The sequence below is a fragment of the Scardinius erythrophthalmus genome (assembly GCF_964197995.2).
Source record: "Scardinius erythrophthalmus genome assembly, chromosome: 4".
NCBI classification, from domain to species: Eukaryota; Metazoa; Chordata; class Actinopteri; order Cypriniformes; family Leuciscidae; genus Scardinius; species Scardinius erythrophthalmus.
The window spans coordinates 17,625,995-17,642,710 of record NC_138224.1 but is presented as its reverse complement, the minus strand read 5'-3'; the positions used below and the strand labels follow the sequence as shown (position 1 = coordinate 17,642,710).

At 39.0% G+C, this 16,716-nt stretch overlaps 1 protein-coding gene across 1 annotated transcript in view; it reads right to left on the bottom strand.

Moving 5' to 3' along the window:
- Window positions 1-336: 336 nt before the first annotated feature.
- LOC308689441 (thyrotropin-releasing hormone-degrading ectoenzyme-like) overlaps window positions 337-16,716 on the bottom strand; it is a gene marked incomplete at both ends in the record, with an annotated part of 132,297 nt that continues 115,917 nt past the window's right edge. Inside the window, 5 exons of the mRNA XM_081363148.1 lie at window positions 337-480; window positions 1,459-1,540; window positions 1,783-1,923; window positions 12,623-12,790; window positions 16,504-16,611. Of these exons, the coding sequence (XP_081219274.1) occupies window positions 337-480; window positions 1,459-1,540; window positions 1,783-1,923; window positions 12,623-12,790; window positions 16,504-16,611 (643 nt within the window). The remainder of the gene's footprint in view (window positions 481-1,458; window positions 1,541-1,782; window positions 1,924-12,622; window positions 12,791-16,503; window positions 16,612-16,716) is intronic.

Genomic DNA, 16,716 nt, shown 5'->3' with positions numbered 1-16,716 from the left:
CATCAAACTTCAGCAAACTGAATGACTGGCAGAAGGAAATGACTTTCATGCAAAATACGAGGAGAAAATGGATTGTGAATCGTCTTTCGCTACCAACGTACGCCTGCATGCAATTTCCAGCGCTGATTCCTTCAGTGTTTTTCAGCCAATCCTTTCTTCCTGGTCTGTGAGGTTATTTCAAAAAGAACAGGGACATGAAAGCTCATTTTTATCCAGTTCTCAGAGTCCAGAGTAGTTTTTCCAATTTTTTTTATTTTTTTTTATTTCACTTATATCTCCCCACGTCACTGGCCATGAGTTTTCATGCTAATAAAGCACTCTGTGCTTAATGTTATATTAACCGTCAGGAGCTTTTCGCAGCCATCGGTAAAACTGCTGCTGGAACAGGATGTGCCACTTTACATTAGCTTGAACGATCTCAACGGCTCGAGCGAACGCAGGTGCCGACTCTCCACCGCTGGTCAGGATGAACTCTTTCAGCTGAGGAGAAGATAAACAGTTTCATTAACATGATAATCGTATTGTATCTGATGGATCAGATATAGAGAGTTTTGTGAGTAAGTGGCACCTTCATCTCTGATAGTTAAACAGCGTCAGAATATACGACGCATTTACATGCAAATGCCTGACATGTAATTTAGCAGATAACAGTGATGTTTATGATAATGAGGAGTGGGAATGGATTTGAAGTAAACAGAATTATCTGTGTTGTTTTTGTGGAAGAGAAAGACACTTGGGTGTCTGTCAAAAAAAAAAAAGCCTCACATCAATTACAATCATGAAAATCTCATTAAAAATCTCTATTTACCAAATAACACGTTACGAAAACGATTCCCAGTTCCTGAGGTCATGAGATCGACATGAACAAACATGCGCTGGGATTCAGTATTTAAGCTGCTACTTTGGTCTTGATTTATTTCAAAATTGCTGTTCGTTGAAAAGAAACAAAATAATCAATTGAAACCCACAGCGTTCAAAGTATCACTGACCTAATGGTGAATCTGTGGATGAAGTGCTCTGGCAGCAGCTGATTGTCAATGACAGTATGCTAATTCTCTGTTTAAGAAAACACTGAGGGGGTTCGTATTATCGCTGTGTGAATGATAAAATGTGGAAGGCGAAGTCAGCTGGATGAGAAAGTGCTGCGCTGCAGTGAGAAGCATCAGCAGTCTGTGTCCTCTGGGACTGAAGCTGAATGAATTTGAATAAGTGAATATACGTTCCATTTCCTGTAATATGGTTAAGCAGTTACAACGAGGAAATAACCCAACGAAACAGACCAGAGCACATTTCTGCAGGCTTCAAAGTTTACTTTTACTCATTTTCTCCATCTCAAGAATTTTGCTGACCAACGTTTCTTGCAAGTAATGTTCCACGAAGATTGGTCAATAGTTCATTAGTGCTTTAGAATGAATGGAGGTGTATAAGACTCAGGATGGTGTATAAATCCAGACTCACCTCATTCAACTCGGCCTCAGTGTTGAGAAACTCTGTCACGCCGCTGATTAATTTTGAGTTCATAAATAAAGCTTCTCCATACCTGCGAATGAGAGACATGGAGTTCAAGCTCTGTCATTAAAAACACTGGAGCACCATTTTAATGAGCTCAGTAGCAAACAAACACCAATTGATATTTCCCATAATGTTCTCTGGTACTCCAACCACAAAGAAAGAACATTGACTAATAAATATCTTATGAGAGTGCGAATGTAAAATTCATTTCAGGGACTGAGAGGAAGGTTAAAGTCACTGATAAACAGAGATGAATGAAGCTACATTCACCTGGAATTCAATATGTCCCACTTCTCACGGAAATATCTCCATGCTAAATGTCTTCCAAGCGGATTGCGGCCCACATGTATGATGACATCGATCACGTCCTGATCCGGCACCAGGTCAGAGGTGAGGGACAGATTCAGGAGCCTGTGGACAACACAATAAATGAGGAATAATTGACAAGGCTGAATTATTTAAAATTAACTAATAATGTGGCCATGGTGTGGACTGTAAAACCTCATTAAGTGATTTCAAATCTTTATTAAACACAATTTTTAGCACTTCATAATCCCCATGGAAATTGCACTCCAATTAATTCCCATGACACATACAAAACCCCGAAGTGGGCGGAGCTTAGCAGACGGTTACTTTGAAAAGAATGTGGTGAAGTGATTTATGAATGTGTTTTGACCAAAATGATAATAGTCGAAAAACATTATATACTTCAATAATTGCGCTCTTATGCTAGGAAGGACTTGGCTCCAAAATATAATACTTGCCTTATTAATGGCTGCTATTTGACAAATACAGCTATTATCATGAACATTATCGTGTCTTTTCTAATTAAGTCATTCTAATCAATTTTGCTAGCATTTCTATGCTAGTTTTAAGCTCTGGTAAATCTGAGATACAAAACACATTATTCTTCCCCGTTTTCATTAAAGACAGCCACTGACAGGCCTGGCGAAACACAATTATTCAAATATGTTCTCAATACTGTGAGTCAGCATCTTCAAAAAGTAATTAACCTGAGAAGCCCAAATCAAATGCAGATAGACCCATTTCGATTCATATTGGTGCAAAATGTCAAGTAGATGAAAAAGGAAGAAATGGGAAATTAGGTGTTACACATAAAGACGCTTCCACGGTGCACAAGTTTTCAATTTGCAATAACAAGTGGGGTAATTGCTTCATGTGGTTTGGTTTGTTATTTCAGTTCAACTGCTCTTTAGGGCTTTTGACTTTCTTTCGTCGTCGAGTCATTTGTAGCACCTTTTCACAAACACCCTGGAGATTAGCGCCACGGTGACAAACACATCTGTGTGCGGATGGCAGCTTCACAGCTCGCAAACGTGACATCCTGCTTCCTCTGTGGACAAGTGTGAACGCTTTCAGAAGAGTTTCTTTGCTGTGCTAATTCTACAATCACTTTTTTAAGTTCAGATCAGCACGTTTATTTTAGCATACTACTGTCTTGAGTATACAGTACAGTATGTACACTGTGCACAGCATGTACGTTTTCTATATGTGAAGGATACCTACATTTACCGAAATACAGTATACAGCCAAAGCACACTATGGGCCCTATCTTGCACCCAGTGCAATTGACTTTGTACACAATGCATGTATCATTCCTATTTTTCACCCGCGCAAAGCAGACTTTTCCCTCCACAGATGCACGTCGCTAAACTAGGGAAATACACTTGCGCTCCCTGGGCGGTTCAGCGCAAAGAGGAGGCGTGTTCCAGCGCAAACGTTCCTTCATGCTATTTTGCAGGTTTAGAAAACAATTGCGCCACTAATAAGGAAAAAATTGTTTAAAGTCAGTGGCGCGTTGCGCATGTTATTCATATGCTATTTTAAGGGTGCCTGCTTGGCCATAATCAATGTAGCGTGTGCACAACGCGCATACACTTCAGTATTCATTTTTGCCGTATTCAGATAGAAAGATAGATAGAAAATTTATTATAAATACATCATACATCTAGCTTACACATTTACCCAACTTATCATACGCCTGTTTAACCGAAGTTAATTTGGGTGGGTTTCTCCATTTCAATGTAACTTCTCTCTTTTACGGCCGTGACGAGAGCGTTGCTCTCCTTGGCTGTGAACCGCTCCTGGCGCGCGCCTGGCAAATCCGCCGTTACAATAGCAATCCGCCATGGAAAAAGCGCGTCTGCTCTTAAAGGGAATGTGAGATGACGCTCTGATTGGTTTATTTCACGTTGCGCCCAAACCACACCTATGAATAATGAAGCTGCTTCAGACCAACCCCTTTTAGATTTGCGCCGGGCGCAAGAGTCATTTATCCCGCCGGGAAAATAGCAACAGCGCCAAGACCCGCCCACTTTGCGCTTGACACTTGCATTTCAGATCGTTAAAATAGGGCCCTATGTGTAATACTATATCCAACAATGCAATGAGCTTGAATTGACCATCCAATTCCTAGTGTTTATACATCTTTGTTGATCCTGGAACAACATTCCAATCAACCAATCAGATTTGAGGGACAAGTTTACAGTTTATGTCAAGTTCAGACTTACAACCAGGGTTACATGTAGGTGCTTCTACATCAGTGTTATTCACCTGTCAGTTTCCTCTGATTTTAGGGATAACTTATGCGTAGGGTTAGGTTTAGGGGTGAGGACATGGTTAGGATTTAATTTTCAAACAGGAATGTTGTTCCAGGATCAACTGAATATGTTGACCCAGGAACGCGCCTAACTCTGCAAAATCAGGACGTGCCATAATTGACAATATTTTACAAAAAAAAAATAGTATACTGTAGACAGTTCACAGTATTCAGTAAGCAGTACGCTACGTTATTTTCATTCAGTCTCTAAGGCTGCACAACATCTCTAGTTCAGCAGTCAGAGCAGAGGTAAGATCAGCAAACACACACACACACACACACACACACACACACACACTCACACACACACACACACACACACACAGACACACATACACACACACAACACACACACACACACACACACACACACACACACACACACACACACACACACACACACACACACACACACACACACACACACACACACACACACACACACACACACACAAATTCCAGTAGCGGAGAGAAATTGTTTTCAGCCCACTATAGGTCACAAAAAACTAATAATGGAGGAGGGGGATACAATTTACTTCATGCCATAGAAATCAATACTAAACACAGAGTCCATACACCCCATCCTTCAGACTCAGTGATTGAAGCACATTTACTAGCTCACTCCAAACACAGGCCAGTTTTCTCTGCGGTAGATTAAATATCACAAACACACACATTCTCACACACAGCTCATCTGGGACGGGGGGCTTTGCTTGTGCATGTTGTGTGAAATTTAAGTGTGTCTAAAATCAGTGAACTGCTGCTGGAGGTCCTGTCTTTTAAATCCAACACTAGAGCAAAGGTGGACATCTGAATGCTGCAGTAGTCATGAAATGTTTAAAATATCTTATGTACACTAAAACAAATATCAGAAATGAGAGATATTTGAAGCACATAAACAACACTAAATCCTCACTATGCAACAATGACTAATAGGGCCCTGTTTTAACGATCTGAAACGCAAGTGTCAAAGCGCAATGCGCAAGTAACTTTGTGGGCGGGTCTTGGCGCTGTTGCTATTTTCCCGGCGGGATAAATGACTCTTGCGCCAGGCGCAAATCTAAAATGGGTTGGTCTGAAGTAGCTTCATTATTCATAGGTGTGGTTTGGGCGTAACGTGAAATAAACCAATCAGAGCGTCATCTCACATTCCCTTTAAGAGCAGGCGCGCTTTGTTCTAAAGCGGATTCCTATTATAACGGCGGATTTGCTATCGTCTATCTATCATAATAATGTATGATTTGCAAAAAATGAAAACTGCTGCTTCTGTGTAGATGAGAGAATCAAAGTGTATGCGCGTTGAGCACACGCTACATTGATTATGGCCAAGCATGCGCCCTTAAAATAGCATATGAATAACATGCGCAACGCGCCACTGACTTTAAACTATTTTTTCCTGGTTAGTGGCGCAATTGTTTTCTAAACCTGCAAAATAGCATGAAGGAACGTTTGCGCCGTAACACGCCTCCTTTTTTGCGCTGAACCGCCCAGGGAGCGCAAGTTCATTCCCTAGTTTAGCGACTTGCCTCTGTGGAGGGAAAAGCGCGCTTTGCGCGGGTGCCAAATAGGAATGATACATGCGTCGCTGTACAAAGTCAATTGCGCTGGGTGCAAGATAGGGCCCATAGTGCGTTACATGCAAAGAGATGGTAAAAAACTTTATTTCATGGGAATTCAAGTGTAGAGCTCCAAAATTCTCAGAGTACAGTCAAGAGCTGCTGTTTTTTCTTTGAGATTATATAAATTCAGTTACAGGTTCTTCACACATCATGCTAACACCATGCAGTGTAGCAATAGGTGCCAGTTTCTAATTAGCATGTGAGTGTTGCTAGCGCCTGTTTTTTTTTCTAGCAATGATGTCTGGCACTTTCCACACCCTCACATCACTATTGCTGCTCTCACCCCACATAATTTGCTAATATTCAAAATATTTTCTGTTGTGAAAAAAAAAAAAAAGTTTTCTTGGCCTTTTCTTTGCAGTTTTCTCAAAAAAGCTTCTACCATTTGTGTTTTTGGAAAATGGGAAACCACCTTAACCAGATGCAAACTACCAGCCAAAATGGTCTAGCACAGGGATTCTAAACTCTGACCGTCAGTGAAATTAAATGAAAATTTTAATTCCAGTCCTAATCAAACACACTTGATCAAACTGATCAAGGTCTTCAGGATTACTGGAAAGTTCCAGGCATGTGAGTTTGATCAAGGTTGGAGCTAAAGTCTGCAGGAAAGTGGACCTCGAAGGCCAGACTTGACAATCCCTGGTCTAGCAGCTCTAGTTATCATCTGTTTGTTTAGTTTTAGTTTAGACTTTTGCCCTGCGTCTCAATGTCCATACTATCCATCCTAAACTGTATGTAAGATTAAAATAAGTGTGTCCCAAAGCATAGTATGGTCTACTATTTTCGGTGGATTTTCGAAGTGTGGAACCGTGCTCACTATAAAGGCTAATATTACCCACAACTCATTGGGCTTTGGAGGAGGAACTACAAACATGAGTAAAAAGTGTTCAAAACTACAAAACATGGCGGATATGCGCGACCGACGGTGAGAGGTTTAGATAAAGGTTTCAGTGACTAATCAAAGTTTAACCTCATAAAAAAATATTTCTTTAATGTTATTCGTGTTATATTTCCAGAGGTGTAAAGTCCAGGGGCTCGTTCTTCGTACGTCGCTAACTCAGTTAGCTGGATTTGATTGTTGACGATTTGGCTTGATCTTGGATTGTTTGGTTCTTCGACGCTCATCCTGGACTTGCTGTCATAGCAACAGGTGCGCAATCTTAAACCTGCTCGGGAGCAGGCTTATTTCATGTAAACAGGATTAGATCCCGGCTTCATGAGCGGAGCTGATACGGGAAGTCCAGCGCAGCGCGATAGTGCACTTTCTGAGATATAGCTGCTATATTTTTTCTCGTGACTCGTGAGATTGTCGTTTACATTATTAATTGGTTGGAAACGCACATTTATTTTCGACTTGTCGGAGTCGGGCTTTAACTACAGCATAAACTGTACCCTTAGATTATTTGCGAGTGGCTCTTTCCTTTACACTATTGGAGATGCGGAGAACTTGATGGAAAGTGCTGTCTGTCATGTCATTCAGAGTTAACCTGGCGCTTTTAGGTTTAAAAAACAGTTTTAGGTTTTTTTGTGGCATTTCCAAGCCACTGAAGACCCAATGTTGTAAAGCAGTTTTTTTTTAAAGCAGTTTTTTTATGCTATAATAATTTTTTCTATGAGGATCATGCAATCATGACCATGCTGATTACATTAGCCTATATGCCACTCAGTCTTAAAGGGATATACTCCACTTTAAAAATCTGTCATCATATATCCTACTCACCCTCATGTTGTTTCAATCCTTTATGAATTTCTTTCTTCTGCTGAACAGGAAGGAAGATATTTAGAAGAATGTCAGTAACCAGACAGTTTCTGGTTTCATTGACTTCCATAGTAGGAAAAAAAATATACTATGGAAGTCAATGAGACCAGAAACTGTCTGGTTACTGATATTCTTCTAAATATCTTCCTTTGTTCAGCAGAAGAAAGAAATTCATAAAGGATTGAAACAACATGAGGGTATATGATGACAGAATTTTCATTTTAAAGTGGAGGCTGCCATCAAGGCCTCAATGAAGGGGATTATGTGAACAGAAAGGGGGTTCACAATGTAAATGTGCAGCCCAGTTACTATTGTGATTCTTAATATTCCAGATTATATCAAATAAAAAAAGGCATTTGACTAAAATCTTTCATATCACAATTGTGAAAGAAACATGGCCAGGATCTGTGCATGACTTAAGAATTTTCAGAGATTCACATTTATGCACATTATTCGAAAGTGGTAAGGAAAGTTCCACAATTAAATATCAAGCTCACGTATATTACATACACTTATGCTGATCCTATTAGAACTGCATTTTTTCATAGGTGATTAAGACATGTTCCTGCAGACAGGTGTTTTATGACCCCATTCCCTGACCCAAACCAGTTACAATGCAGCTCTAGCCAGGACAAGGGCACACAATGAAATGAACTTTGGCTAAAGGGAGGATTTCAGTGTCTGAAGAAGTCTGAGGGTTGCACACCTGACAGGGCCTGTGACATTGTTGCATGTGCCATATTAAAAAAACACTTTTCATTAAATGTTTAATAAAAGACACATATGCTTAGTTCCTTGAGTTTTATTTCAATTGTTCTTTGTAAAGAAAAGCCATTGGTCAAGTGCCTACAACAAGAGATATTAGACACATGCCTCAAGCAACAAATAAAAAGGAGAAGTTGGCTATCCACTGCCCACCTGTATGCCTATGTCTCCTCTGTCTGTGCAGACTCTTCTGTAGGCCTTTCTATAGATGAGGAATCCTGCAACTTATACTGCAGCCATAAAGCATACAAGTATAAATTAAGTAATTTATGTAAAAGTTATTTATGCACTTGCAGGTAGGCTAGTTCCTCCATATGACAGTTATCTGAGAGGGTTTATTCACTGTCCAGTGCAATGGAAACAAATGGACATTACAAAGTCTTATACTTTCTTTCCTTTGGAAAGTTAGAAAATGTCCACTTACTGCACATATTTCAGCCACTATACTTTCTTGGGAACAGATACAAGTGTTGGTGTATCATGTAAAAGTGCACAAAAGAGGAAAACACAATGTCATTACAATGAACTACACTCGGGAAAAATGTGATCAATAACTCATTGCAAAATATTTTTACATAAGTTTATCAGTTTTCACTTTCACAAGTCAAAGCAATTCATCATTACTCAAGATTTAACAGTTGAAATGACTATACGGCCTTAATTTAATGCAGCAAAAATTATTTTACAGTGTAAGACTAAGATCTTTTCTTTTTTTCTCAGCCTTTATCTTGGTTGCTTTTATAAACAGACAACCATTTATTTAACAGTGCCTTTTATAAAAGAGACTATAATATAACTAAAAATTACCATTATGTAGAATATTTTTGTACTTCACTTTTATTTGTTCCCATGTTCTAGTGTGGTGACTCTGACATTACAATGAACAAAGTAATTATGCAATTATTAAAATACAAAAATATAGGTGATATTAAGTAATAAAAACATCTATGGCCACTTCTAACGGATTTAAATTGTCTGCTACTTTTTGCCAGCCCTCTCTCCTGGCTTTTGCAGACTTTGAGGTGTTCCCTGGCGTTTTGATTAAACATTAAAATTCCGAATAAAGTTCGACTATTAATTCTTGCTCTGCTGAGGAGAAAAACTGAGCGCGCTCTTTGGCCACGCTGAACAGCCAATAGCAGCTTTGCTGATCAATGTTTCTACTATCGATACATATCCCCTTTTAAACCAGCGCATGAACGCGCAATTATCTCAGATAACTCAATCCAGCGATACTAATCATAAACAACAGGTGAGTTCGAAGAACCCAATTAGCCGGATCATGATTAGCACGATGATATCATCTTGGATGTGTCATTTGATCTCGGATGTAATAAGCAACGTACGAAGAACGAGCCCCAGGTTCAGAAAGTAAAAGTCCTCTACAGTATTTTTGTTCCAGTCACCTGGATTTGCTAATTAGCACAGTTTTTCAGCCAGGAGATAGAACTAATTAGTGAAATCTGGCTGAATTCATTGGTGCAATAAACATATGGCAGGACTTCTACTTTCTGACCCCTGGACTTTACACCTCTATATATTTCATCTGCAACAACAATGTGGACTTTTATAAAGATCCGTTTGGCCATTTGCTTTTAAATGCATCAAACGCATCTTGCATATTCTCTGCAAGAAAGACTGCGACTGCAGATCAACGTGTGATTTTATCTTTGACAAGATGATTGACAGGCCAGTTTACTGTGACAGGATGCGACACAGAGCAACCGTTAAAGACGCAATCGTATGACGTGATAGTATGTCCCAAAGCTTGTCTACTTTCCTGCTATACACTCAAAAGTATATACTTTTTCTTCACAAAAAGAGTACATACTTTTAGGGTGTAGTATAAGTAAGCGAATTGAGACGCAGCAGTAGTTTCCATTCACTAGTTCCTGTTTTCCTTTGTTCAGTTTTCCCGCTTCTCCTTGGTTGTCATGGTAACTAATATGATTTGCCATCACATTCAGCTGTCTCGTCATTGATCACCTCGTTTGCCTGTGTATTTAAGTTCCTGTGATTCTGTTAAATTTGTCTGGTCTTGTCTGTGTTATGCTGAAGCTACCCTACTGTATGTTTGAATTACCTGTGTACTGAATTTAAGCCTTTTGGAATCTTCATCTTTGTGCGTTTATATACTGTGACAATAGGAGAGGAAGAATGGTCTAAACTTGCTAAATCATCCAAATTAGACCCTATACTGACTAAGCTTTTGAAAGAGATGCTTCCAGAAGTTGTAGATCCTCTTTTTAATACTAATTATTTATTCATCATTGTCATTAGGATATGTCCCAAAAACTTTCAAGCTGGCTGTAATTAAGCATCTTATTAAAAGAATATAGCCGCAAGCAGTAATTAACAGGGTTCAAGCGTTTTAAGACCTTTCTGCCATCTGTGCTGTTAGGGTTTATGTCGACCTGAAATGTAGGGCTGACACCATCAAATATGCACAAAAAAGAATATGCTAAAATGCACATACGGAAAAGAAAGGCTTGAACAATAATACTTGACACACAATAAGCATGCTTACACACACACATACACGTGAACACATATTTTGTTGTAGATACAGATATTTGGAATAAATAATGGCTAAAAAATGTATACTGCAAGTCCCCTTTGTATAACACCATTTTCAGGTTTCACATTACTCAAAGTGCAAAATCAAAACCTGCGAAAAGAACTAAATTAGTGAGTACAATGGCAAAATTGGCAGCAGAGGACCACTCATTGGCTCACTTTAATTTTAAAAGTGTTTGTTTCCAACAGTAATCTCCACTAAATCAAGGCAATTTTCCATGTTAACTCCATTAAGCATGCTTACACACACACACACACACACACACACACACACACACACACACACACACACACACACACACACACACACACACAAAGACAAATATGTTTTCAATGTTATTGGGCAAAAGGAGTATGAAAAAGTATATTTTTTTGCGAATCCAAGATGGAAGAAAAATGTGCATACCGGAAATGAAATCGAAGATATATGATTTGATCATCTTGAGCCAAAGATTCCAATGGCATAAGGCTCAGTATTAGTTTAGAGTTTAACCAATAGCAGTGCTATAGTCAAGCCTAGCTCATTAGAGTTTGATTAAAGGCCAAGACAAGAATAGGGTCGACCATAGACATTGCGACCATAGTTGGCTTTGGGAAATGTAACCCTGGTCTCAACTACAACTCAACTACAAATCAGAAGGAAGGGTGCATTATATTTCAAGCTTCAACATCAACCCTTAGTCAATCTCTAACATCTAAATGGAACCCATCAATCACACTGGTTGAAAGGTATGTTGAAACAGAAACACATAGAGTACTACTTGATAAGTTACCATCAGAAGCATGTGGCCTTCAAGAGTTTGTATTGTAGGAGAATGCTGGAGGTTCCTGCAGAGGATTTTGTATTCATGGTTCAGCTGCCTGACTTTTAGATGTTGTATCTAGGTGTACTGTGTATGACACCCGAGTCATGGATCACCGAGAGCTTGTAATGCTCATTGATTTTAGCTTCAAGGAATGAAATTAGCACAATACAAAAAAATAAAAAGGTTGCTTGCTGACCGTAATTTGATGAAAAGTATTTTAACATGAAGATGCCTGGATGTAATGAATGGAAATGTGTGCTTGTTAAGTGTGGCACTATTTATATTCTTCCTCTAGCGAGGTTAACCACATCCGTTAACCTCGCTAGACTCATGCTGAAGATTCCCACGGAAATTAACCTGTATAGTGCTGAACACTCACTGCAGAGAGGGGTCAGGGTGGGTCTCTTTATATGGGCAAGTTTCTTTCTCTCATATCATCTATAAAACAATGACCAAATGCAACTGAATAAATGGAGATGTCACACCCACAGTGAATCCCAAGAGAACTGCTTCAAAATATGTGTGGGCTGTGAGATCCTCGTCTTGGACAGGGTGTAATCCGTCACCGTCCTCGTCCAACTATTGAATTGGGAGAGGATTTAAGGCGCCATGGAGACTTGTGGGAAAAGCCCCTACGGCAGCCATTGTTTTTACAGCCCTGTCAGAGGAGTGAGTGCAGCTCTGCTGGTGTGAGCGACATGATGTGGTGGAAGGGATTGAATCGGATTACTTCATGAGGTACAGCAGACTACAAACAGAGTTATAGTCAGAGGAGTGCCGTACATCCTCCAGAGACTTACAGATACTTCTTGCTATCAATAGAATGGCAATTTGGAAGATTTGTTTTAGATGCTAAACCTTCCCGCTAAGACTGATTGAGCAATGTGTTATGCTCCGATAACTTATTTGAATTTCTTTGCCTCATCATGTTATTGTCAATGAGTTGGTAAGAGTGTCGATTGACCTGTTGAGCAGGAAGATGTTGTCACTGCAGGTCAAGGCCTCCAGAAGAACCTTTTTCTCAGAGATGGCTGTAGAGGAATGAAACTTCATCCAGATAAACTCCCACACGTCCTCATCCATCAGAGACACGCCTGTGCAGTATACAATGTCCCGCACATTAGGTGGAATCCTGTGGGACAGAAGATTGAAATATCTGATTGAAGTCACAAGCTGACTTTACATTTATGTTTGGATATTTTGAGGTAAACATTCACAGCTCGTATATAATATCATTAGCATTTAAGTACATGTACAACTGTATTGATGTGGTCAAAAACTTTAATAGAAAACAAAAATTCACTTTTAAAGTCCAGAGAAAATAGTGACAAATTGTGATACATTGATTGGAATATATGCACACTCAGTGGTGCTTGCTTGTTCAGTAAACATTTTACTGATGTTTATGTTAGATTCACATGGCAGATCGCATTGTGCACACACCTAATTCTTGTTCTAATTCCTGATAAATACATTTTCCCGAAGAGAGATTTTTTCTAAAACAGCAGCAATTTGTTTAGTCCTCATGGTTGTTCAAAGATAACAGGTCACAAGTCAATGTTTCACCTCAGAAACAATGAAAAACAGTGTGAGTGTATTTTTGCATGTTTTTATTTGCACGCTTATGTGAGAATTTGAGGTGTCTTTTGCGATTTCTTCTTTCCGCTCAAATTGTCTGTTGTCTATAATTTTAAATAAAAGATTTAAGATTTCAAATGGACCACTTTGGCACAAGTGGTCTTCTGCTATCTGCAATCACTTAGAATTCTGTCACAGCAAGAAATGTTCATAATAACACACCAGCTGATCTAATTTGATGATATTTTCTAAAGTTAATCATTTAAGTGGGGAAGATTGGACCCAAATCATCCCAGCAGGCCTCCCAAAGTGAGTCACAATGCAATATATAGTCTAGAGATATACAGGTTATAAGTATGACCTCTGAATGGACCCATAATATCATCTGGTTATAAATCTCAGAAAAGAATAACAGTCTACAGTAGAAGAACTCAGAAAGAAAAGTCTCTCAGGCTGTGAGACGATGCATGTAATATTCGTACAGGAAGAAGAAATAATATTAAACCTCTGGAGAAGCTGTAGCGATACAGTGACTGAACTTTTGATTTGCTCAAACAAAGCGCAATAAAGACCTGCTGATTCTGGATGAGCCGTCGGAGCCTCTGGGAGTTTTCAATGTAGCAATACAGAGAACGGCACATTCAGTAAGATATAAAATCATGTCACATCCAATTGGAGCGTATAGACTGAAATTTCCACACCTGTGAAGGTGATGTCTTGTTTATGACTGCCACTGACAGAAAGTCTAAGCGAATTCAGAAACGCAGTTAAACAATAATATTTTTGCCGTTCCGTTAGCTGCCATTATATCTGGAAAATTCATGACTTATTCAATATTTTCAGAATGAAAATGGTAGAGAACACAATCCATCAATCTAGTTTTTACTTCTGATATTATAACATGAATATAATGGTTTTCTGTATAATGTGGCTGTTTGGAGACAACATATTTACAATAAAAGACTGTTATTAGATTCGTATATACCTCTAGAACTTATTTGTCTGTGAGACACTTGTTCTTGAAACAATGTACAAAGTTTGTGTATTTTACAATGTTTGAGACTTTATTGTTTCAAATAGAGACTAAATAGCATCTATATGATGCACTATAAAAAGTAAATAAAAATAAAAACATAGCTGCTTCGGTTTCCCTCGACAGAAGCGTCTGACTTTATTTTCAGCCCTGTCTTCTTTTCTCAGTCTGTGGTATCTTGTTTTTAATCAATAAAGCACATGAGGAGGTTTTGTCAGAGTTTGTCTTTGGCTTCACAGTGATCTGAAGCCTTTCTTTGCAGCTCATAAACTCTGCTGGGTCATTCCTGTGACATTATCATCACCTAAACCATAAAAACACATAAAGGTCAACGCATTCCTCTTTTATGTGCTGCTTATCCCTGAATATCAAACTGAACAGATTCTTTTTTATTATCCCAGCAGGACTAGAGGTCATTTTTGAAGAAAGGACATTGAAGGACACATCTGGCAGATCCAAACGTCTGCTGTCAGGTTAGATGAAAACGGCACAATTTGAAAGACAATTAAGAAAAGTTAAGGCACATTCAATAAAATGCTAAATTAGTAAAAATTATAATACTATTAAAAGTATGCTAAAACTAATACCATAAAAATGGTAAATGGACTGCATTTATATAGCGCTTCCACAGACCTATGGCCACCAAAGCACTTTACATATAGCCTCACATTCACCCATTCACTCACTCATTCATACACCGACGGTAAAAAAGTCGAGATGAAAGGCAACAACTCTAGCAGATGCATTTCAGAAATAATTTCTTTTCATCTGTTGACTTGACAGTCGTACACGAGAAACTAAAGCATTTTAGGTGTCTTTCATGAGCTCTAACTCTCTGTCAGAGAATTAAACTAAGCTGTCCACATGATGATACGTCTCAGGAGGGATTGTGTTCAGTACAGAGACTTCCTGTCAGTTCAGACACGATCAGAAACCTCACACTAGACTCCACGGGGTAATAATTACAGAGCCACTGCCAGAGCAATTGAGCCATTTCAGGGCAAAAGAGTGGAAAATCTTTGATTGAGCAGGTCAAACACTGGCTGAATACAACCGTGTGTGTATTTCACATGTTGAAAGCAAGAATATAGGCAAAAAAGCTCTTAAACAGAGCAATCCGCTGCTATCAGAGAAGCTCATGTCATGTTAGAGACCTCAACATGTCATTAAAAGCACATTATATGAAGTCAAGGTCAATATGTGACACATTATATGTGTAATAAAGCATCCGTGTGTGTATTTAAGCTCTATCTGCCACTTTAAAGGCACAATTGTGAAGTCAGCAAGCATATATCCAATGTATTTGAGGTTGCTAATGTGTGATGAACTGTGTGTGTGGTCTTTCATGTGTTTGTAGGCGTGCGGCCAACTGTTTGGCTCAAGGACAAAAAATGTTTTCCTAAAAACTGGGCAAACGCAATATCTTGTGCATGGTAAAACCATTTCTTCAGACACACAAACACAATCCTGTTTGTTCTCCATTATGGCCATTAGTGCCTGCCGGAGGACTGGTGTGTTTGACAGTGTGATACTGCATACATGCATGTGAACATTGCTGTGGGCAGCAGGGAAAACAAATCAGACTGTGTGTTTCCATGGACACTTGGAATAAAGCTCCTACTGTATGAATGTTGGCAGGGTTGAGGAGCAGGACATATTGATCAAACCTCAAAGTGTCCATACACACCACACTCCTTCCAGCACTGTGCCTCGATATTATTGCAGAAATGTAATGTGCGTTTGACCAAATCGAAAAGGACAACTGTGGCTGTCACTGTTGAAGTATGGTTTCTCAATGATAATTTTTTTTTTTTATTCATGTACTTTTTCTTAGGTTGAAAAGCAAATGCTAATTTGAAGCAACACCAGGTTTCCTGCAGGACTATGTTTATGCAGCGGTGCACCAAATCACAAAAAAAAGGCCAAATAACATGTTAAATATACTTTTTTTTTTACATTTAAATGGTATTTTTAAAACAAGTCAAGTTGTTAACTATTAGTATGTTGGGCCGACTCAGTGAATCTGAGTTATCTGATTTAATCTATGGTTTACACTAACTAATTTGAGAACAAGTTTACAGAAGAGCTACCTCAAAACAGGAATTAATTGAAACCTTGAACTTCATTATGACGTTTAGCTATACGTTTGGATTTGTGTCAAGACAGGAATCACTGGACTTGAATAAAAGCTGTTATGGTACAGTATGTGTTTGTCACACTGTAAATTTGCTCACCTGTTCTTGTTGCTGGAAATCCAGTCTGAAATGAGAGACACAGCTTTGCGGTGACAGTGTTTGCTTCCAAAACTGCAGGCCAGCATGATCACCTCTCTCTGCAACTCTCTGAGGAGGAAAGAGGGAAGGATACCAGCAGGGAAGAACAGCAGCAGAAAGTTAAAGATGGAGGAAAGGGAATAATTAAAAATTAAATACATGTCATTCTCAACT